The sequence below is a fragment of the Callorhinchus milii genome, unplaced genomic scaffold (assembly GCF_018977255.1).
Source record: "Callorhinchus milii isolate IMCB2004 unplaced genomic scaffold, IMCB_Cmil_1.0 Scaffold25, whole genome shotgun sequence".
Taxonomy (NCBI): domain Eukaryota; kingdom Metazoa; phylum Chordata; class Chondrichthyes; order Chimaeriformes; family Callorhinchidae; genus Callorhinchus; species Callorhinchus milii.
Genome location: NW_024704766.1, coordinates 695,271 through 718,633, shown reverse-complemented (window position 1 = coordinate 718,633; position 23,363 = coordinate 695,271). Strand labels below are relative to the sequence as shown.

Here is a 23,363-nt window from a genome sequence, read left to right as displayed (position 1 = left end):
AGCGACGTCCCACAAACAGTCCTGAAGTGAGTAATCAAAAGTATCTGGACACCAGGAGAGGAACTCCCTTCCCTAATGGGATCTAAAGTCCACCTGAACAGGTGGGGCCTCGGTTTAACGTCTCACCTGAAGGACGGCACCTCCGACAAAGTGATGACCCCTCAGCATTTCATTGGGGTGTCAGCCCAAACTAGGAGTTTGCATAATCCGGACTTGGGGCTTGAACCCACAACCATTTTGACTCGGAAGCGAGAGCTCTCCCAACCGAGGCAGACTGGAGAAGCCCGAGCGTGTACAAACGAGTCAATGTGACCTGTGTCTGTTCATTTGAGTAACACGGAGTGACACGAAGATTGGAGTGTGGAAATCAGGAAATCTGCGTCATGTAGACATGTAAACACACCTGTGTGTTGTGTGTGTTGAGTGTGTGTGCTGTGTGGTGTATTTGTACGTGTGGGGGGAGTGTGTATGTGTGTGTGTGTGTGAGAGAGAGCGCTCTGAGACGTTAGCCTGCGTAGAGGGTGCTATATAAGTGCAAGTTGTTGCTGTTGTATGTGTACAAGTGTGTGGAAGTGTGTGTAACATACGGTTCCTTGGGTCCAGTAACATGAGGGACACGGGAAGGAAAACTGCTAATTTGTGGCTCAATTAACATCGAAGTCACTGGTCACGGTCACTTAGCTGAGTAATGAGCAGACCTTCCAGCTCTGACCTTGGAGCCTGTGACTGACGCTCGGAGATTAGAGTAAAACCAAACACAGCAACCGATGCTCCCACAGCAAAATATTCCCACAAAACAGGCGTGAAGCGAACAAGCCACTTTACCTGGTGGGGTGGGGGGATTGTCAGCCAGGACACCGGGAGACAGAGCGAAACTCCCTCCTCATTACCCTACAAAAACAGTCACTACGTGTGTTGTGTGCTACCAGCACAGGCTGAAACAACGACAAGTTACACAACGCCTTTCGTGTCGGGAGGACGTCCCAAGGCGCTGGGGGCTGGGGTCGGGAGGGATGGTGGGCAGGGAGGGTGGGGATAAGAGGGTGCCCGGAGGCACGGTCGAAGAGGAAAGTCTTGAGATGGGCCGCGAAGGAGGCGAGGGAGGGAGAGGGAGCGAGGTGAAGGGCCTGTGGGATGGCGTTGCTGAGGGCGGCTGGTTTCGATGTGGGTCTGTCTCCGCTGTGTTACTGTCACGTCGTCCCGGGGTTTAACTCGCGCTGATCCGAGCTTCGGGAGACTTTCCCCGATTGCGGCACAGGTCAGGAACGCTGGCTGCGGTTTCCTGGTTACTCGCCAATGACAATTAATGATTAACTCACCATCCGTGAGAACCGCAGGCAAACAGTGATCTACAGTGAGCCCAGGGGCCAGCAATAATAACCATCCTCACGTTCGATGCACAGCGCTCTTCACATCGGGAGGACGTCTCAATGAGCTTCGCATAATTAAGTGTAGTGACTGTGTGTTTCTGGACGGACAGAGCAGCCAATTTGCGCACAGCAACGTCCCGCAAACAGACATGAAGTGAAGTGAACGACCTATTTTACCTGGGGGGATGTGAGGGGGGGAGGGGGGGTTTGTCAACCACGACACTGGGAGAATGATACTCCTGAAAAGCGCTTTGAGACGTCCTCCCAGAATGAAGGGTGTGACATCAACGGATTATTTGATATGACAATAATGATCATAACTGAACTATTTTGTACCATTATATAACTAATCTCTCTCTCCCTTTCTCTCTCTCCCTCCTCTGTCACTCTTTCTCTCTCTTCCTCTCCTTCTCTCGCCCCTCATCTCCTCCCTCTGCATCTCTCTATTCCTCTGTTTCTCTCTCCTCCTCTCTTTCTCCTCCTTCCCTTTCTCCTCTCTCCCTCTCGCCAGGTCTGTCCATGGCTAACTTCAAGGGACATGCTCTGCCGGGCAGTTTCTTCCTGCTGTTCGGGCTCTGGTGGTCGGTGAAGTTTCCGCTCAAATACCTGGGGAGGAAGACGAGGCCGGGATGCCATGCATCCTCACGACCCTGTTACAGTCGGATCGAGCTGGCCGAGGGCGTCGCCAAAGCCGTCTTCTCCCTGGTGGGTGAGTACAGCCCGGAGCTCAGTTGTTAGACCACTCGCCTCGTAAACAAGAGGACCTGGGTTCCATTCCCAGGCAGGACAGGGCAAAACCTTAGGCAAGTCTCCTTACTCCACACACGCGCCTCTGTCTACTTGGCAGTAAACTAGGAGCCTGGTTGTTAGTCGATTGGGTTAGTTCATGGGTTAATAACCCCCCAAAAAACATTGATCACTCAATCCACCTCTGTTTTGTGGGGACGCTGCTGTACGCGATTGGCTGCCGCGTTTCGTCCACAAAATACACAGTCACTACACTTTACAGTGTATCCTGTGAAGCGCTATGAGACGTCTCGAAGACGCGATAAGGCGCTGTGTCAAATGCAGGGATTATTATTATTATTATTAAACCTGCTCCGGAGAACCTTGAAGGAGGTGAGGAAAGGAGCGAGTGGTATACGGAGTCTAGAATGAATAGGGTCACGCGCTCACACTCTCTCTCTCTATCTGTCTCTCTGTCCCTCCCCTCCGTCTCCCTCTCCCTCTGGGCTGCAGGAATCCTGGCGGAGCAGTTTGTTCCTGACGGCCCACACCTGTGGCTGATGTCGGGGGAGAAACACTCGTGGGTGAAGCTGATGAACTGGCAGCACAGCACCATGTACCTGTTCTTCGGCATCTCCGGCCTCGTCGACATCCTGAGCCAGACCGGCCCCCGCCTGCCCCTCGGGCTTGACCGCCTGGCGCTCTCCCTGGCCGTGTTCATAGAAGGTCAGCGCCTCTGTCCGCCCGACAACACGCCTGTCAGTCACACGGCAACACATCACACGCCAACATGTCTACGTGCTAACACGTCTCTCTGCCACACACGCCAACACCGTCCAACACGCCAACATGCCACAAGCCTATACAGACCACGGGCCTACGCTACCGCTCACACACTCGCTCGGGGTGACATTGACCCTCTCTCTCTCTCTCTCCGCAGGTTTCCTCTTTTATTTCCACCTTCACAACCGGCCGCCGCTGGATGTGCACATCCACTCGCTGCTGCTGACGGCGGTGTTCGGTGGAGCCTTCACCATCGGGCTGGAGGTTTTCCTGCGAGACCACATTGTCCTCGAGATGTTCAGGGCCAGCCTGGCCATCCTGCAGGGAACCTGGTTCTGGCAGGTCAGCTCCTCCCCGACGTCCTCAACCGCTCCCCGTCCGTCTGAATCACGACTCCTCCCGCCCGTATTCTCACCCGCAACAAACTCCATCGTTGAGACGTCTCAAAGCCCTTCACAGGGCATACAACAGCCGAGAGCAGCTTGGGATTTACATAGTGCCTTTCATGTGGGGTAGAGTCCCGGATCACTGGAGGTTTTCCTGCGAGACCATCTACACTGTAAAGTGTAGTGACCGTATATTTTGAGGGCAAAACGCGGCAACCAATCGTGAACAGCCGTGTCCCACGATCAGTCATGCGTTGAGCGACCAATTTATTATTATTTTTTTTGAGGGATCCACCAGTCGACTAACAACCGGGTTCCTACTTACTGCTGGGTAAATAGAGGCGTGTGTCTGTGTGTGTGGAGTAAGGAAATTTGCTTAAGGTTTCGCCCTGCCCGGGAATCGAACCCAGGTCCTCTACCCTCTCGAGGCGAACGCTCTAACCGCTGAGCTACAGGACTCCACGAGGCAGAGTAATGATTATCGTACTGCTCCCACTCCCAGCTTCCAGTTCCTCAGGACAGGAGGCGATGGGTCTTTATAATAAATAATAATAATCCTTTTGCATTTGACACAGCACCTTATCACATCTTCGAGACGTCTCAAAGCGCTTCGCAGGATACAGTGTAAACTGTAGTTAACTGTATTTTGTGGGCAAAATTTTCTCTGGTTTCAGATCGGGTTTGTCCTCTTCCCTTTCCGCGGGTGGCAGACGTGGGCCAGCGATGACCACGGCAACATGACCTTCATCACAATGTGTTTCTGTTGGCATTACGCTGTGTCCCTCTTCATCATCGGGGTCAACTATGCACTGGTCTGCCTGTGAGTACACAGCACCCCATCGACAAGCTACTCCACGTGTCACCTCACATCAACACACCATATGCCGCCACGCCACGTAGGCCACACAAGGTGCCAACAGGCCAAGCACTTCCTTTGAGATACCTTCATTTGTTCCTCTTGAGAGCAGAGGTCCTCACGCTCTCTCTCCAGCCTCCCTCTCTCCGGGTGTCAGCCAAACACTGACTGAGCCCCAGCACTCCCACCCCCAAACCTCAGTACAACAAGCTTGACATCATTAAGCAATACACACAGCCTGTGACTGACTGACTGGCCCAGCATAACATCGAGTTAGACACAGACTCCAGGCTCCACTATTTCTCTATGTTGAATTAGCTCATCAACCAGGGAGTCAGCTTGTCATGTTGTCAATAACTGCCCCCCCCCCACACACACATGGTTAGTGACAGGTCACAGCACTGACTTACCTTCGCTGTTACCCTCCCAGGTGTGTGCACATGAAGTCAAAGAAGGATGGAGGGCTGGAGCTGGGGAACCTCAAGTCATCGCGGGAGAAGAATTCCCAGCTTTCTCTGCTGAACGGCTCTGACGAAGAGTGAAGTGGCTTCTTCCAATCCGGACTTCCAACTGACACTCAGCCCGGCCCGGATCAATCACCGGCCCCCGATCTCTCTGCCGTGATCGATCACCAGCCCCAGTCATAAGGCCCTGATCAGTAACCCCGACCCGATCGATCACCCGGTCCTTATCAATTCACAGGCCCCGATTGATTGCCCACCATCTTTCTGTATCTAAATTAAATATTGTTTTCATTGTTTCTGGACTTTCTAAATCTCGTCTCTGGTGAGAGGGTGGAGGGGGAGAGGGGAATATCCCAGGACACCGGCAGATCCCCCCCACCCCCTCCTTCCTTCTTGACCCGTCCCCGCCCGCCTTTCACCTGTTCCTCAATCAGCTGCCATGGTGACGGGCTGCCCTGGGCAATCAGTGGTCTCACCTGGGTTGTCACAGTGAGGCAGTCAGTCAGTCAGCGTGGAATTGGCTGTAAAAACGCCTCTCGCACATTCCAGCCCAGCCCGAGAACCCGAGCTCAGGCACAAAGGCTGAAACCTGCAGAGCCAGTCCCTGGAGCAGTCGCCCGGCAGCCTTCACTTCACCGTAGGTTCTGTGAAGCGGGTCGAGACGGCCAGAAGACGTGAAAAACACTATTTCTAAATGCAAGGATTATTATCATTATTGATAGTAATTCCTCCCTCTGCCCCAAAGCCAGCGGGCACTTGGCTCCACAGCTCCTTCCAGTGGAGACAGTTAGCCCTGAACACAAGAGAACAGGAGAAACCAGGTTGTCACGTACATCAGCGGGTCAGGTTTCAGGCTGGGTCACAGTAAACAAACCCTAAACATGTGCCATTCGTTAGGAAGGTCACACCCGCCACCAGGAAACAGGCTGCGCGAGAACAGCCAACAGGGAGGGGAAAGAGACCATGTGTAGTAATAATAATAATAACAATAATCCTCGCATTTGGAACAGTGCCTTTCACGTCAGGACGTCCCAAAGCGCTTCACGGGATGTGCTGTGAGATGGAGTAATTGTATATTTGCAGGTAAATGTCCCACAAACAGCCATGTTTTATCTTATCCGGGGATTGTCGGCCAGGACACCCGGGGAGAGAAACTCTTTTCCTTTTTCGAATAACCCCCACAGGATTGTTAACGTCCACCTGAGCAGCAGACGGGAGCTCGGTTTAAAATCTCATCCAAAGGACCACAACTCCGACAGTGCAACACCACCCACCACCTCCCCACCCCCTTTCCTCCCCCACCCCAGGACTGCACTGGAGCGTCAGCTTAGACGCTGTGATTCCAAGTCCTGGCATCGGGGCTTGAACCCACAACCTTCTAACTCGGAAGCGAGAGAGGAGCAACCAACTGAGCCAGGCTGACACTGACTCAAACTCAGGACCCGACAGAACACCAACAGCAGTTACTGCACGTTCGAGTTTCTTCTGGGATTGACAAGAGGATCGTCCCGGACACGTGCAAACCTCTCACCACAAGCAAACACCTCGCTGGGCTGTTTACTCTTTGCTTTGCTCAGTCACTCAGGTGACCTGACTGTCACCAAAGGACTTGGCTGTAACCTGGATACACAGCGACAACGATCAGTCACTGAGGTGGAAAAGGAACGACCTTGGTGAAGAACGTGTCACATCAAAGAAAGTAACTCAAAGTGAACCTCATTTCCTGCCCGGTGTAGTGACTGTTTTTGTTGGGCAGCTCAGCGGCTATTTGCACCAGCAAAGGCCAGGGACACAGGCACAGATCAGAGCTCAGGGCAGTCGGTTGATCGCTGTGAATTGAAATCTAATTGAAAACCTGGGCGAGGGTTAGCTCTGAGGAAGGACATTGCTTCAGTCCCCGATAGCACACCTTTCCCACAGGTGCCAGGAGCTCAGCGTAATAAACCCTCGCGTTGTCAGGAAAGCGGTGAGTTCTTGTGAACGCTGACTCCTTACACAAACATTTCCCGTCGTGGTGTGCAGTCAGTCACACGCTAATCCACCGTCTACAAACTGCTAATGAGAGATGCTCAGCATACTGAGGGTCTTACACAAATCACTTTATTATATTTACTGTACAGTCTGATGAAATAATAATAATACTTGCATTCGATATAACGTCTTATCACGTCTTCAGGACATCTCAAAGCGCTTCACAGAACACACTGTAAAGTGAATTGACTATATTTTGTGGCTGAAACGCGGCAGCCGATTGCACACAGCAGTGTCCCACACACAGTCGTGGAATGAGTGACCAAATTATTATTATTTTTATCTATTTTTGTAGGAAGAATTATTACTCCCAGAAAAGCGATCTGCCAATCGACTAACCCAAACCGGGTTCCTACTTACTGCCGGGTAACCTGAGGCTTGTGTGTGGAGTAAAGAACCTTGCCTGAGGTTTAGCCTTGCCAGGGAATCGAACCCGGGACCTCTCGCTTGCGAGACGAGCACTCTAACCACTGACTCCAACATAGAGCCAGACGAGGTGACACTCAGTGAACACACTGACCAGTGTTGGTGCTCTCGGTATTGAGCAGGAAATTGGGAAACATGGGCAATAAATAATTAATGTCTCGCACTCGAGACTCTCCGAGCCACCGGCACAACCATCATTGATCTTGTGTCTGCTTCATGGAGGGGGCGGTGGTCACGACCATGGTGGAGCCGGGTTTGGTGGAGCCCACGGCGGTGCCTGAGTGAAGCTGCTGTGCCGAAACGTGCTGGATCCTCACCTTCAAACCAACAAGTAAATAGCGGTGAGAGGGGGCGCTGTGCCTGTTCACACTCTCTCCCTCAACCGCTCAATAATAATCCTACAATAATCCTTGCATTTGATACACAGTCCTATCACGTCATTGAGATGTCTCAAAGCGCTTCACGGAATACACTGTAAAGTGTAGCGACTTTGTAATTTGTGCAACTGATTGATCCGTTTTGCCCACAAAATACAGTCAATTCATTTTACAATATATCCTGTGAAGCTCTTTGAGACCTCTCGAAGGCGTGATAAGGCGCTGGGTCAAATGCCAGGATTATTATTATTATTTATTAATTGTGCATTAGTGCAAATGATTAATCCTCTCCTTCTGCACACAAGCCTTGATGACTGTTTAGACTCGGCCTCTTGTAAACCCCACGTGTGCCTGTAGTAACCAGGGATTACTGTACAGTGTGATCCTGTACACAGCCCACACTTGTCTTCATCGACCACAATGCAAATCCTGCTCCACAGGATCCAAAAACCCAATAAACTGCTTCCATTCACAGAACAACGACGACAACGACGACGTGCATCTCGATAGCGTCCTACACCAGGATAACAGCTCGGAGAGCTTCATATTCACGAGGTCAAATTTTTTTTTCTTCTTTTGGTCAGAGGAAACCCATCACATCCTCCAAACCCAAACTGCATCCCACACCTAAGGGAGCCACGCAGTGATCACACTGTGCTGGGCTGTGCTGGGCTATGCTGTGCTGCGCTGGGCTGTTCTGCGCTGTCCCACTTACCTGGGTGGCCTGGCCTTGCTGTTGGAGTTGCTGCAGTTGCTGGGCTGTCACAAAGCTGACCGGCTTGTTCCCCGCCAGCAGCTTGGTCCCAGCCGGCATGGTGGTCAGAATGATGTTCCTGCCGAGCCCACTGATACTAGAGCAAGAAAGAGAGAGAGAGAGAGAGAATGTGAGAGACAGAGAGAGAATGCAAGAGAAAGAGAGGATTCTTTTTGATCAGCCGAGTGTCTGACACAATTGGAAACCCATCACCAGGCTTAAGAGTCTCTATGATTATAATTCCCCTGATGTGACTTTCACTCCCCATCGCTCCAGCCCCCACTCCCCCAGCTCCTGCGCCCCGCCCACCCCCCACCACCCTCGACCCGTGCAGTTATCACTCACTTGGCCCCGAGGTTTCCCTTGATGATCGGTCCTGCCATCAAGCCTTTGCCTTTCAGTGGTTGGTTCAGCACTGACAGAGGCACGGTGATCGTTGCCGGCAGTTTCGTCTGAACAAAGCAAATCAGGGAGAGACGTCAACAAGATTAACATCGACTGTGGATACTGCGAAGATAGCTACTTAACGTAGAGGCATTGTGTACCTCGGTCTATCAATAAGTTATACTCCCACATCCAAGGGAATAGGTCGACATCTAAATGGACCAAACATTCACTGAAATAATAATTTTGATACAGCGCCTTATCACGTCTTCGAGACATCTCAAAGCGCTTCACAGGATACACTGTAAAGTTAGTTGACTGTATATTTTGTGGGCGAAACGCGGCAGCCAATTCCGTCCCACAAACAGCCGTGGATCGAATGACCCAAAGCTTTCAAAATAAAAAAAGATAATTTTTTGGAAAGGATGATTATCAGACTGACAGGTCAGACAACCATCTCCCATCTCCACCCACACCCCCCACTTCCCCACCGCGCTCCTTGCCCCACAAGTTGAGTCAAAAAGCGGTCACCGTCTCCCGAAGGCAACACGTCCTTTAAACCCAACTCACTGGGCAGAGAGGTGCCGCGAGGCTCGGCTTTCTTACCGCCTGCGACGTGGAGACCACGGTGGCGCTGACGGGGACCTGCCTGACGGTAGCCGTGCCTTTGCCGATTGAGATGGACCTCCCGACTCCCGGTGCCGCCATAGTGACGGTCGTGGCCCCCGCCGTACTGACCGCGGCCAGAGCCACCGAGGCCGTCGTCACCGTCGCGGCCGGTTTGGCCGAGGTCAGCTGTTTGCCGGAAGTCACAGAGATGGTCTGGCCGGCCTTCTGCGGGATGACTCCCAATCCCGGCATGATCCTGATGGTGGCCGCCGGCTTGGTGTCCGTGGAGGAGGGAGCAGAGCCGGCCTTGCCCTTCTGATCAGCCACCGTCATGGCTAAGGCCGGCATGAGCCGGATGGCTGTGTTGTTAGCGCTCGCCTCGGTGGCTTTCAGATCCGACGTCACCTTCACCATCGTGGAGGAGGAGGAGGTGGTGGTCTTGGTCAACGCTTTGGCCACAGAGTCCTTCGAGTTCATGTGCAGAGTGGCCGAGATCCCTTTAGCCCCGAGCATGTCCGGGGTCAGCTTGACAGTGGTGACCGGGGCTTTGGTCAGCGTGGCCATCATGTCCTGGGTGATGCGCAGCACAGTCTGGCCCTTGGAGTCGGTGGTGATGGAAGACGGAGCCAATCGCAGGACGTCCTTACCCTGGATACGGATGTTAGTGGCCGTGAGCGGGATTCCCGTACCGGACGGACCCTTCATTCCAAGCTGCCCGGAGATGGCAACCTACAAATCAATATTGCAGCATAATATAATAATAATCCTTACATTTGATACAGAGCCTGATCACGTCTTCGAGACGCCTCAAAGCGCTTCACGGGATATATTGTAAACTGACTGGGTATTTTGTGGGCGAAACGCGGCAGCCAATTGCACACAGCAGCGTCCCCACAAACAGCTCGACAGTGATGGAGCACCACACCGAGCCGGGGGGGAGGGAGTGGGGAGGTGACTGTAGGCACAGTCGAGGTGGAAGGTCTTCAGGAGTGAGCCGGACTGAGACCCACCTGGCGTACGATGCTCTGGCCGGACACGCTCTGGATAATGGTGGCAGCGGAGGTTGACGCTGTGCTGCTGATGGCGCTGGTCACGGTTTTGGAAGCAGCGCCGATCCCACTGACGGTGATGGTTTTCCCAGCGCTCTGCTGGATCTGCACCGGGCCGGCACCTGTCTGGGCCTTCACCGGCACCGTCATAACCGACTGCGGAAATAATCGGGAAATGTATAAAATCCCAATGAGCCAACGTCGTTCGCTCCAACCGCACAGGATTCCACTGGATCCAACCCTTCCCATGGACTATTCCTGACAATAACAACAACAAATAACATTTTCAAGTCGGGAGGACGTCCCAGGGCGCTGGACAGTCAGGGATTTGACCCGAGCTGGGGGTTGGGATCAAGAGGAGTGGAGGGTAGGGAGGGTAGGGGTAGGAGGGTGACCGAAGGCCCGGTCGAAAAGGAAGGTCTTGAGATTGAGCCCTAAACAAATTTATATAGCGCCATTCGCGTCAGGAGGAAGGTCCCAAGGTGTTGACTGGAGTTTCTGACCCAAGCTCAGCAGTATTTAATGCTCAACACTGAGGAAAGTGAACCTCTGGCCACACAGATCACCGAGAGATTGCGGAGATGGAGATTAGCTGCTTACCTGAGGCAGCACCTTGGTGTGAGTGGAGGCACTGACAGTGGGAAGCCTGATCTGCTGTTGGACCTGCTGCACCACGGAGGCCTGCTGAGCGCTGGAGGGCAGGCCTTTCTGGGAGCTGAGAACCCGGACCTGGGGCAGAGAGCCCGACAGGGAATGGGACACCACCCGGGCCTGGGGCTGCGTGCTGACCCGATGCCCAGGCTGGGCTGCCGACAGCAGGGTGCTGAGCTGAGGCATCGTGGGCGAGGACACCAGCAGGACACTGAAACCAGCAATAAAACCCGTTCAGAACACAGAACAGCCACGTTTCTCTCCACGTGTATTCTCCTCAGTCAATCGGTTATTATTAATGATAATGATGTAAATAATCCTTGCATTTGGTACAGCGCCTTATCACGTCATCGAGACGTCTCAAAGCGCTTCGCAGGATACACTGTAAAATGTATTTTACAGTGTATCCTATACAAAAATGTATTTTGTGGGAGAAAGGCGGCAAATTGCACACAGGAGTTATCCAATTCTTCTGCAGAAAATCATCACCAAGCTTAAGAGTGTCCAAACCAAACTGAGATTTCCATGTATCTCACCTATACGTGGAAATCCCCAAGATATTGTTGGAATGGAATGAGCTCTCTCTCTCTCCCTGGAGGGACGACGCATCCTGCTTACCTAATTCCGGAAAGCATTAGGCGCAGGTCGGCAGGAGCCAAGGCTTGGGAGAGAAGCCCAGAGTGTGTGTGGCGGAAGGGAGGTCTGGTGGGGGAGGGTGTAACTCCTGGAATTTAACCAGCTAAAAGCACATAGCTCCAGGCACAGAGGACAACAACAACAACAAAGACAAGGAGCAAGAGAAAGTGCATGTGAATACTACACTGTAAACCTGAAGCAGATCGGAGAGAGGACCAGGATCACAAACCTTTGGTTAGACTTGGGCAGCTCTGGTGCACTGGTGGTTGGGTTTTTGCTGACCTCGGCGGATGCGGGCGGTGATGTGGGCGTGACCGGTAACGTGGGGGTGACGGGAGTGGTGGGGGTCGCTGGGGGTCCGGGGGTGAGGGGGGTCGGGGGCAGGCTGGGGTCCGGCAGTAACTGCTCACAGGCGGAGGCTTTTCCTCCACTTTCCTTGCCGGAGGGCTTCTGGGTGGAAGCACATCATTAAAATACATCCGGAACCCAAACGCAGGAACTACAATAATAATAATAATCCTGGCATTTGAACCAGCGCCTTATCACACCTTCGAGACATCGCAAAGTGTTTCACAGGATATACTGTAAAGTGTAGTGACCGTATATTTCGTGGGTGAAACACAGCAGCCAACTGCGCACAGCAGAGTCATGGAATGAGTGACAAATTTTTTTGTGGGGGATTATTACTCCTGGAAAGCGATCCGTCAATTGACTAACAACCGGGTTCCTATTTACTACAGAGGCGTGTGAAGCTACGAAACTTGCCTAAGGTTTCGCCCTGATCCCGCCCGGGAATCGAACCCAGGTCTCTCGCTTGCGAGGCGATCGCTCTAACCACTACGCTACGGGACTCCACAATGAAACCTGGAGATACACAGCAGGTCACCGAGAAAACAGGTACCAACCGCTGAGAGGCGATCTATCCTGCAGATCAATACTTACAATCTTGGTTGTCAGTTTGGGTTTCTGTTGTAAGGCTTTTTTAGCTTTAGCAGCTACAGCCTGAGCCTGGTGAATCCGCTCTGTAATAAAAACACAACACATTTCACACCAGGGGAACAGGGGCGAAAGCCCGACTGAAGGCACGGTCGAAGAGGAAGGACTTGAGATCAACCTTGAAGGAGGCGAGGGAGAGGAGCGAGGCGGAGGGACTGTGGGATGGAGTTCCGGAGGGTGGGGCCGGAGAGGCTGAAGGCCAGACCTTGCATATCAAACGCGAGGACTGTGGTAGAAGCCACACCAGCCTGGCTGACAGATAACTCACCAAACTCCTCCTCACTGCGGTTCCGGTGGAGGTAAATCCACAACTTCCGGCCGATGTCGTATTTAACACACGGATCTTTCTCGTAGTGTAGCCGGTCAAGAGCACCACTGACAACAGTGTTAATCTGTGTCAGAGAGAGAGGGAGAGAGAAGAGAAAGCGCAGATAATACAATTATAATAATAATAATTCTTGCGTTAGATATAGTGCCTTATCAGTTCGTTGAGAAGTCTCAAAGCGCTTCACAGAATACACTGTAAAGTGAATTATATTTTGTGGGTAAAGCGCGGCAGCCAATTGCGCACAGCAGCGTCCCCACACACAGTCGTGGATTGAAGTGACCAATTTCTTGGGAGAGGAAGGGCCTCCTCTCCACCCAGTACAAGCATGGCGTCACTCTCTCTCTCTCTCTGCTGCTGCTGCTGCCGGGAGTTGTTCAGTCACTGACCTGAGCGCTGGTCACCTCTGGAGCCAGAAACTGCGAGTCCTTCAGCAGCTCACAGATCTCCGCTCGGGTCCCCTCGCCGTTCGGCAGGCGGGCAGCTGCATCACGCACTGGGGGAGACAAACACACGCGTTAAAACTGGTGTCGACGGGGGCGAGGGGCAGAATACTAAACTAACAGCTCTATAGGTCAGGCAGCATCTATAAAGATGTTTCAGGTCGATGACCTTTCGTTAGGATGTTACGTTGACTCACTTTCCTCCCTCCGGAGATGCCGCCCTGAGATTGCTACCGACTGGACCGCGCCAAGGCTGACAAACGTTAGCCCGTTTCCCCACGCTGCGTCATCCGAACCCCCAGCCAATCGAGAGGTGGAGGTTTCGGGCTCTTACCCAGGGACAGGATGGTGACGTACGCTGGCCTATCCGATCGGAGCAGCGAGTGCTCTCGTGCCTTATTCAGCGACGGATCCTTGTCGAACACTCCCTTCACTGGCCCGACCATGGACTCGAACCCGTGCATGCGGAACGTGAAGGCTTTGTGAGGCTGGCTGTATCGCTGGCGTTCCTGAGGACACAGCGGTGGAAGTGAAAGACGATCTGTATCCCCCCGCGCCCCCTCAAGCCTCTATCCTTTATAGACCCCGTTGTCTCCTTCCCTTTCTGAAGCCCACAATGGCCTCTGCCTCAACCCCCCCCTCACTCGACTGGACACTCCACATCCCAACAGCCAGTAGATGGTAAGTGCCTGCGGAGTGCAAAACGACAGCCGACGCCGGACACACTAAACCCCGACTGACTCTCACCTGCTCCTGGAAAACACGCTTCTCCTCTCCCGTGCTCGGTCTCACCACGTAGTCTGTTCTCCTGCAGTTAAGCAAACCCCACACGTCACGCGCAACAGCAATGGAAAGAGCAGCAGTCACCCCCCCCCAACACCCTGACATGTGAAGGGCCAGGCGGGGTCACGGGGCTCATCACCCGCTCTGGCAGGAATTCGGATCGGCTTCCACGTTACCGGCAGAACCTCGACTTTGCCAAACACTCCCCACATTTCATGACATTTGCCGTTCCATTGAGTATTATTGGAAGAGAATGTGAACAGGAGGCAAACTCACCCCCCACAAGTGGCCCCACCCCTGCCCAGCAGATGGCCCCGCCCCTGCCCAGCAGGTGGCCCCGCCCCTGCCCAGCAGGTGGCCCCGCCCCCGGCCAGCATCTGAACACTTACACCCTGGGGGTAGGTGGGGTCACATCTGCGAGCTCCTCGCTCTCGACCTTGGGGAAGACCTGCTGCTTGGTCTCCAGCCACAGGAGACACAGGGACGTAATTTCTTGTTCCGAGTCCCGGCTGGAACCTAGCGAGAAACCAACAAAACAAATCAGTTTCTCGCCTCATGGCTGTTTAACGGGGCGTCGCTGTGCGTAACCAGGCTGCTGTATTCACCTACACACACACATTGTCACTGCGCTTTACAGTGATTTCCTGTGAAGCGCCTTGAGACGTCTTCCTGACGTGAAAGGTGCTGTTATCAAATTTAGACTACTGCTATTCTTAGCCAAGTCGTGATTCCTGGCGTGTTCTTTTGATACCAGTCCCGCTCAAGTCCATAAAGACGCACCTCGGTACAAAATCATCTCTCAATCAACTCAGTCCGCAAGCTTCCATTTTTAAAAACTTATACATAGCTTGGATGAATGTGACCAGGGAGAATATTTATGCTACTGCAGCTTTATTGCAGGTTTCTGGGGTTTAGAAATCCTTGTAGAAAATGCACGGATTTATTATTATTATTATGAAAAACCATCAGTCGTTCAATAGCAGGACAGAGGGTACAATAAGGTAAAACTATTGACCATTTTATTGCATCTTTATTTTTAGCTTCATAAGGAAATTAACTGAGAAACAGCCTAACAGCTAACCATCCTTGTACTGACACTCACCAATCCACTTCCACTGGCCTCGCTCTCTGCAGCTCACGTAGGGAGTGAAGTTGGGCGGAAGGGCTGCCAGTCCTCCTGTTGGGAACAAAGTTAGAGAGACCGGAGAGAACCTGGGAACCTCCTGAAACACACCACACACCGAGAGAGCGACTCAACACTCCAGATTACAACAACAGAGATTGTGCATTTATACAGCGCCCAACGAGTTTAGAGGCTGAGTAAAGAGGACTGTGGCAGCAAATGCAACGTGGAATTAGAGAGCTATCCGGGGAAGAAATCAATGTGAGGAGTGTGAGACATGAAGGAGTGTAGGATGACGTTGAATTTAATTTTGGTTTGAGCCACAATCGCCTTTGCCCAGTCCTGTCCTGTACGTTATTGGGGACTTGGTTCTTGGTCTAAGACTTACCTGTGCTTTCCCCGGCGAGGAAGCGCAGAGCAGGAAGCACGAGCTCAGTCCAGTTGGAGGCCACGGAATACCAGAGGTTGAGAGCGCTAGCTGCGGAGATCTGCCATTCCAGCACCTTCTCCTCAATCTGGGGGGGGGGGAGGGTGAATAACATCGGGAATAAAAACACGGAATTCACCTTGAGAGCTCGTGCCTTTCTACACGGGAGATGCACAGCGGTTTCCCAAACACAGTGTGGATTGAGTGACTTAATTATTAATTTTTTTTTTTAAAAAGGATTATTACCTCCGGAAAGTGATCCGTCGATCAACTAACAACCGACTTCCTACTGACTGCAAGGTAAACAAGAGGCGTGTGGGGTAAGGAAACTTGCCTATGGTTTTGCCCCGCCCGGGAATCAAACCTGGGTCCTCTCGCTTGCGAGGCGAGTGCTCTGCCCACTACGCTATGGGACTCCACGGGATTCGCAGTGTGAGGTCAGGCAAGTGTGATCGCTGCTCTGGTACATACCACGGCTAGACTGCCCTCGCCCTCCGCCAGCAGGATCTCCTGTAACAAGCTGAAGAAACAGCCAGCGATGCCAGGCACCGCAGCCGGCTTCGGCACATCCAGAGCCCTGCACAACACACAGGCGTCAGGCAAACAAAGGGTTAATAATGCACACATTCACCCATAAACATAATAATCCTGGCATTTGACATCGTGCCTCATCACGTCTTCAAGACGCCTAAAAGCGCTTCACAGAATATACTGTGAAGTGTAGTGACTGTACATTATGGGAGCAAAACGCGGCAGCCAACTGCGCACAGCAGCGCCGCACAAATATTCGTGGATTGAGTGACCAAATTATTATTTTTTAAAGGGATTATTGCCCTCGGAAAAGTGACCCACCAATCGACTAACAAACGGGTTCCTCCTGACTGTAGGTAAACAGAGGTGTGTGGAGTAAGGAAACTTGCCCAACGTGACGTTCTGCCCGGGAATCGAACCCGCGTCCTCTCACTTGCGAGGCGAGCGCGATAACCACTGAGCTACAGGGACTCCACAAACATATGATGTGAAAGCACAAGCAACTCACTGGTCGGCGATGGCTAGTGGCCGGGGTTGGGGTTGTGACTCGGGGGGAGGTGGGAGCGGCCCCTCCGCCCCCGACGACTCAGTCAGATCCTCCGGCTCTGTTTTGATCACCTTCAGCTTCTTTTTCTTCCTCTCCTCTTTCTCTTTCACTTTCTTCTTTGGCAGCGTGAAATCTAGCAGAGCTTGGGAGAGAGGGAGAGATAGCGAGGCATTGGTTTCCGACTCTTCCTATCCAACAGAGCGAACGTCAGCCTATCCCTAGGTTGGGAGACCAGGATAGTGATAGGGATATTCCTATCTAAATGACACCCAAACATTAGGTTATCCACACAACGCAAAGACACTGGAAGAAACGTTTCACTCACCAGCCAGGGACCCTCTTCGGCCAGTGTTCACCCGAGCAATTATGTCGCTCAGGGTCAAGTCTCCAGTTGCCAGATCTGGATGGTCCTGGGTTTCGGGAACAAGAACAAGTGGGTGTCATCTTAACATCAGAGCTAGCAGTGAAATCAGGAAGCACTTTTTTCACACAAAGGGTAGTGGAAATCTGGAAATCTCTCCGCCAAAAGCCTGTGGATGCTGAATCCATTGAGATTTTCAAGACTGAGCTGGAGAGGTTTTTTTCCTAAACTAGGAATATGGGGCAAAGGTTCCGGAGTTACTCACCGGATGGCGTTTTCGCTTCTCAAGATGTTTCCTTAACATCATTTTCAAATCGTCATCTCCCAGTTCATACTTATCTGGGGGCAGAGAAACAGTAAGTGAATGCACAGAATTCACACAGAAGGACGGGCAGAAAGAGACATTCTATATACTGAAGTGGAGAAGAGGGCGGACAGGACATGCTGTCTCTCTGACACGCTGTTTTTCCCCTCTCTCTCTGAGCAGCTCATTCAAACATCGAGAGTCAGAGCAACTGAGTGTGTCCAACTGGTCCATTCATTTCCAGCAAAATTTGGTTCTTTAATTAAGCAAAACTAACGAGAAACAATTTTAAAATTCTGGGTTTATTATTATTAAATATTATTAGCGCCTTATCACACTGTTGAGGCCTCTCAAAGCGCTTCACAGGATTTACCATAAAGTGCAGTGACTGCGTGTTTGTGGGTGAAGAGGTGAGGTATCAGCGGACTTACCCATTGTCTTCATGTCCTGTGTGGACAGAGTTGGTATTGCTCTTAAGACCACACTGGGGCTGGTGGGATGCGTTGGAGAACTCGGAAGCCATGAGGTTACATCTGTGGACACAAGGTTTAATGTCTCATCTGAAGGGGAGCGCCCCCGACAATGTAACGCTCCCCCCACTATTGTATTGCATTGTCAGTCTAGACTGTGATCTTAAAGTCCCGATGCGTGGCTTACATCCACAACCTTCTGACTCAGGGGCGAGAACGCCGCTGACTGAGCCAGGCTGACCTTAAGGAAGGTTTGCCTCCTGCACCTGGACAACAAGCGCAGTGAGAAACCAACCACGTAAATAAAGCTGCTCCCTGGATGTGGGTGGGAGCCGGTGGTGCTCGGCAAACCAGGAAACCAGACTCCAGCAACCTTGGCAGGTTTACACTGTGGGGAGGAGACAAGATCCTAGGAATGTCTGGTATGTACATGATCGACCCAGAGCAGAGCGCTCGGGAGTCCGGTTTCCCGGATGACATTGCTCTCGTCTGAGGTGTTGGGAAGAGGAACTCTGGCCCAGGACTGTGTGTCTGTGGTGCCCTCTGGAGGCCATACATTCTCACCTTCTCCTGAAAAGACACCACAAGAGTCTGTCTACCTTTCGGGAGACCAGGCTAACACATGCCAGGCTCCGGGCAGGCTGTGGGCACTGCCAGGAGAAGCTGGGACACACAGAAGCTCCCCTGTGCTTGTGTGACAGAGACATCTACAGACGCTGCTGTAGAAACCGTTTCCACAAAGCCAACACACACACAAACTTAAGACACACACACACATTTCCTCACCTTCCTCATCAGAAGAGATGGTGTTATCTTCACACTCCTCCTTCACCTCCCGCAGGATCTTCTCATAGCGTCTTTGCGCTCGCTTCTCCTCCTCCTTCTCGCTGACCGATGTTCGGTATTTCCTCCTCAGACTCGCGTCAGGGCCACTTTTCCTAGCCAGCTCCAACAGCTCCTGAGATATTAACCAACACACACACATACAGATGGGATTTACACATTAGTACAGAACACACCCCACCTCCTGTCACACAAAACATATACCTTTGGTGGCTTATTCTTCAAACACGATGTCTCCCTCCCAAACCCCACTCCACCACCATTTGTCTTTAAAGAACCTCCAGAAAATCTGTTTTGACAGGTCACTTCCCCTCCTCCCCCAGCTTGGTGTCTGGCACTGTCTCTCTAGAGCACTTTGAAACGTGGAAGGTGCCAGGTAAAAATAAGTTGTTGTGGTGCGTGAAGTCAAGCCTACCTTTCTGGAGACCAGGATCTGTTTCAGCAGCTTGTGGAAGTAATGTTGTTGAGAATACAAATAGCGTTTATACTGGGACTTCACACACAGCCGTCTGTACTTCACAACTTCGGGGTTAAAGTGGCCATCTGGGAATCGGGGGGAGAAAACGAGGGGAAGAGGGGGGTAGAGAGAGAGAGAGAAAATGACAGAAGCATGTTATAATAATAGTCCTTGCAATTGATATAGCGCCTCATCGCGTCATCGAGACGTTTCAAAGCGCTTCACAGGATATGCTGTACAGATGGAGCGACTGTGTGTTTTGTGGGCGAAACACGGCAGCCAACCAATTGCGCTTTGTGACAAGCTTCCGGAGTTTCACAACATTCTGAGAGAGAGAGCGAGAGGGAGAGGCGAGGTTACCTCGGAAGAGTTTCTGAGCGATGTGCAGAGGGTTGCCGAAACGGAAGTTCTCCCCCTCGAAGAGATCGGAAATGATGCCGTTCTGCTGCTCCCTCTCGTTCTCCGGTAAGTGGGGCAGGAACTTCCTGAGGTGTTCCCGCTGGGACTCAGACAGAACCTCGTCCCAAGTGCTGCCGCTCACGACATCAAAAAAGATCTCAGGCTAAAATAAAGGCATGGGGGGAGTCCAGAGGAAGGCATTTTTTAAAATCTTTAAAGAGTTCCAGCAACGCACCGCCCTCCCTCCTCCAAACCCAACCACACAGAAAAAAACAAACAAGATTCCCTGAAAAATTAGGACATCTAAGATTTGATGAATCCAGAGTATTCAGCGTTGAGGCTGTCACCAGCACAGGCTCGATGGTCTGAATGGCCTCCCTCTAATGATTTAATTTCTAATCAGAGATCTTAAATCAACAAGAATCCTCCTCCACTTTCCTTCCCCATCTTCAGGTCGTGCCTGAAGAGGTTCCTCTTCGACCGTTCCTACGTTCACCTCCCACCCCCGGCTCGGCATCGGGCTCCGCCACTGTCGAGCGCTGTGTAAATGCGAGTGGTTGTTGTTGTTTCTCCTCACGCGGTGCTGTACTCACATCCTCCAGCAGGTCCTCGGGAAGGCTGACCCTGGTGCCTCCCAACAAGCACTCCTCCATGATGCCATTGACCACTCCGCCCGATACCAGCTCCAGCGGATCCGTCAGCATCTGCTCCAGACCGTCCATTCTGACACACACACACACACACAACCTGGGCAGAGAGCGAGGCAGAGACAGGCAACAACACAGGCCGTCAATCATCTGATTGACCCACCCAACCACCAGCTTCGCTTCACTCCTCACATCCTGAGTTTGGGACCGGGCTTCGTGCGCACTGGATGCCGCCGTCGCTTACAAATATACAGTAGCTACAGGAGATCGTAATCGCCTGCAAAGTGCTGTGAGGCTTATTAAAACTGACAACATTTGCAACGCCGCCCCCCACCCCACCCCCCGACTCTGCCCGTTCAGACTAGCGAGCTCGGCAAAAACAAGAGCAAGAGCGGGGCTACGAGCCTCCTCGTCCACTGTTAAGACCAGCAAACAAAAGGAGGAGGAGGAGGGTGTCAGGCTGACGAGGTTCTCCAGTGGTGACACCAGCTGACACCTGACGCTCACGGGTTACCGCAGGAGCACCACAGGGTCAGGGAATCACAGCAGCAGCAGCAACGCTGGGCCAGAACTTTGTGCAAGATGTTGGGAGAGCGGACACGTGCTGTCACTGCCCGTCTCAGACTCACTGCTGCTCCGCACACACACACACACACACACACACAAGCGCACACACACACACAAGTGCGCGCACACACACACACAAGTGCGCGCACACACACCCACACAAGCGCGCACACACAAGTGCGCACACACACACAAGTGCGCGCACACACACACAAGCGCACACACACACAAGCGCGCGCACACACACAAGTGCACACACACACACACAAGCGCACACACACACAAGCGCGCGCACACACACAAGTGCACACACACACACACAAGCGCACACACACACAAGCGCGCGCACACACACAAGTGCACACACACACACACAAGCGCACACACACACAAGCGCGCGCACACACACAAGTGCACACACACACACACAAGCGCACACACACACAAGCGCGCGCGCACACACAAGCGCACACACACACACACAAGCGCACACACACACAAGCGCGCGCACACACACAAGTGCACACACACACACACAAGCGCACACACACACAAGCGCGCGCGCACACACAAGCGCACACACACACACACAAGCGCACACACACACACACACAAGTGCGCGCACACACACAAGCGCACACACACAAGTGCGCACACACACACAAGCGCGCGCACACACACAAGTGCGCACACACACACAAGCGCGCGCACACACACAAGCGCACACACACACACAAGCGCGCACACACACACAAGTGCACACACACACACAAGCGCGCGCACACACAAGTGCACGCGCACACTCTCAGTTGGTTTTATGTCGTCACGGTATAAATAATCACGATTTATAACCATCAGTGGGATGGTCCGAGGAGTAAAGTTGGGCGGTACAGAGAGTAATCCGCACAACAACAAACAAAATATGAGACACTGAGAGTTTCAGCAAAAACTTTCGTGTGGAGAGTTCTTCCTAAACTCCTATTTAGATCCACGACTGACTCTGCGATTCGCCACATTATTGCCACCGATTTAAAAATGTTAGGAACGGGCGCAGAATCGGCATTTTAATCCTTTGTCCTTCACAAGAGGTGAACTGTCCGTCTCTTCCACCGCCGTCACACACACACACAGCCACACACACACACACACACACACACCCACATACACAGCCACACACACACACACACACACCCACACACACACCCACACACATACACACCCACACATACACACACACACACACACACACCCCACACACACAGCCACACACACACACACACACACCCACACACACACCCACACACACACACATACACACACCACACACCCACACACACACCCACACACACACACATACACACACACACACACCCACACACACACCCACACACACACACCCACATACACACACCCACACACACACACACACACACACACAGACACACACCCTCACAGACAGTAACATGAGCCGCTGGTGTCGGGGCTGTGCCCCGGGCCCCCCCGGGCCCCCCCGGGCCCCCTCCCCCCCCCCCCGGGCCCCCCCGGGCCCCCTCCCGCCCCCCGGGGCCCACTCACCGCCGCCGCCGTCAGGCCGCGCGTCCTCAGCCCCGACACCGGAAACCGGACCTCCGCGACAGGCGTCCGGCGGAAGTGGAGAACCAGACCCCGGAGATTCCGCCCCCACACAGTCCCGCCCCCATAGCCCCGCCCCCAGCAACTCCGCCCCTCCCATAGCCCCGCCCCCATAGCCCCGCCCCCAGCAACTCCGCCCCTCCCATAGCCCCGCCCCCCACATGGTCCCGTCCCCACCAATCCCACCCCCCCCATAGCCCCCACCCCCCCCCCCACGCACAGCCCCCCCCCCCACACACAGCCCCGCCCCCCCCACACACAGCCCCGCCCCCCCACGCACAGCCCCGCCCCCCCACGCACAGCCCCGCCCCCCACACACAGCCCCGCCCCCCCACACACACAGCCCCGCCCTCCCTCCCTCCCTCCCACCGCCTCATTCAGATGTCCGGAAGCGCTTCGCAGGATACGCTGTAAAGCGCAGTGACTGTGTATTTCGTGTGGGTCCAAACGCAGCAGCGGATTCGCGCCCCAACGACGGTCCCACACACAGTGCGTTGGCTGCAAATTGGGGAGTGAGTGACCAATCCGATTCGGGAAGAGAGAGAGAGAGAGAGGGAGAGGGAGACAGCGCCGCGGGATCTTTAACACCATCATCCGAAGGCCAGAACATGAGCTCAAATTAGAGCTGACATTGACCCCCCGCGGTGCCTGGGGGTGAGGAGTGATTATTATGGGGGGGGTTCAGTGGACTGATCAACCCTCTAAGGTGCGACCAAAAACTTCCAGGTTTTTTTTTTTTATTTTATTTTATTTGTTCATCAAACACCTGTTATATAGAACACAACTTCTCTAATGATGTAACAACCACAGGAAATGTACAGTCAACATAAACTCTTAAATAATAAAGCATTAAAATCTCATTCACTAAAACGCTGCCTCCGCCTTCTTCCGCCCTCGTCGCTCGTGAAGAGAATCATGGCTCCAGGCCCGTGCATGCGCTGGGCTGCATGTGTGCTTGCAGTGTACGTGTCAGTTCAAAGTCTGCCAGATTGCACTCTTCCCTGTA

General features: G+C 53.0%; 2 protein-coding genes across 3 annotated transcripts; one reads left to right on the top strand and one right to left on the bottom strand.

Annotated features, from left to right (window-relative positions):
- The first annotated feature begins 1,883 nt into the window (after positions 1-1,883).
- On the top strand, positions 1,884-4,881 carry tmem45b (transmembrane protein 45B). The gene is made up of 5 exons (XM_007896022.2): positions 1,884-2,079; positions 2,610-2,822; positions 3,037-3,221; positions 3,940-4,085; positions 4,552-4,881. The coding sequence occupies exons 1-5, from the start codon at positions 1,890-1,892 to the stop codon at positions 4,661-4,663; spliced, it is 846 nt and encodes a 281-aa protein (XP_007894213.1). The 5' UTR covers positions 1,884-1,889; the 3' UTR covers positions 4,664-4,881.
- A 2,086-nt stretch (positions 4,882-6,967) lies between these two features.
- Positions 6,968-22,360, bottom strand: nfrkb (nuclear factor related to kappaB binding protein). 2 transcript variants are annotated; one of them, XM_042343953.1, is made up of 25 exons: positions 22,301-22,360; positions 20,105-20,258; positions 19,473-19,674; positions 19,071-19,198; positions 18,599-18,770; positions 17,774-17,875; positions 17,304-17,377; positions 17,003-17,087; positions 16,639-16,819; positions 16,071-16,176; positions 15,561-15,687; positions 15,152-15,226; positions 14,439-14,565; positions 14,014-14,074; positions 13,601-13,775; positions 13,213-13,319; positions 12,767-12,890; positions 12,445-12,524; positions 11,732-11,952; positions 10,816-11,077; positions 10,177-10,371; positions 9,164-9,895; positions 8,519-8,625; positions 8,135-8,270; positions 6,968-7,359 (listed from the first exon to the last, which is right to left on the bottom strand). In XM_042343953.1, the coding sequence occupies exons 2-25, from the start codon at positions 20,231-20,233 to the stop codon at positions 7,237-7,239; spliced, it is 3,831 nt and encodes a 1,276-aa protein (XP_042199887.1). In that variant the 5' UTR covers positions 20,234-20,258; positions 22,301-22,360; the 3' UTR covers positions 6,968-7,236. The 2 variants fall into 2 exon arrangements, with proteins under 2 accessions (XP_042199887.1, XP_007894212.2); XM_007896021.2 differs by lacking the exon at positions 22,301-22,360 and having other exon boundaries at positions 20,105-20,497.
- Positions 22,361-23,363: the final 1,003 nt, after the last annotated feature.

What these genes read in the sequence shown, in the direction of transcription:
- tmem45b (XM_007896022.2), top strand. Translation starts at nt 1,890, where the DNA reads ATGGCTAACTTCAAGGGACATGCTCTGCCGGGCAGTTTCTTCCTGCTG. An exon ending in CCTGGCCGTGTTCATAGAAG is followed by an intron (nt 2,823 to 3,036) that starts GTCAGCGCCTCT and finishes CTCTCTCCGCAG; the next exon opens with GTTTCCTCTTTTATTTCCAC. An exon ending in AACTATGCACTGGTCTGCCT is followed by an intron (nt 4,086 to 4,551) that starts GTGAGTACACAG and finishes TTACCCTCCCAG; the next exon opens with GTGTGTGCACATGAAGTCAA.
- nfrkb (XM_007896021.2), bottom strand. Translation starts at nt 20,308, where the DNA reads ATGATTGACGGCCTGTGTTGTTGCCTGTCTCTGCCTCGCTCTCTGCCC. An exon ending in GCCAGAGCATCGTACGCCAG is followed by an intron (nt 9,896 to 10,176) that starts GTGGGTCTCAGT and finishes ATTGATTTGTAG; the next exon opens with GTTGCCATCTCCGGGCAGCT. An exon ending in TGGTCTCCACGTCGCAGGCG is followed by an intron (nt 8,626 to 9,163) that starts GTAAGAAAGCCG and finishes TGCTTTGTTCAG; the next exon opens with ACGAAACTGCCGGCAACGAT.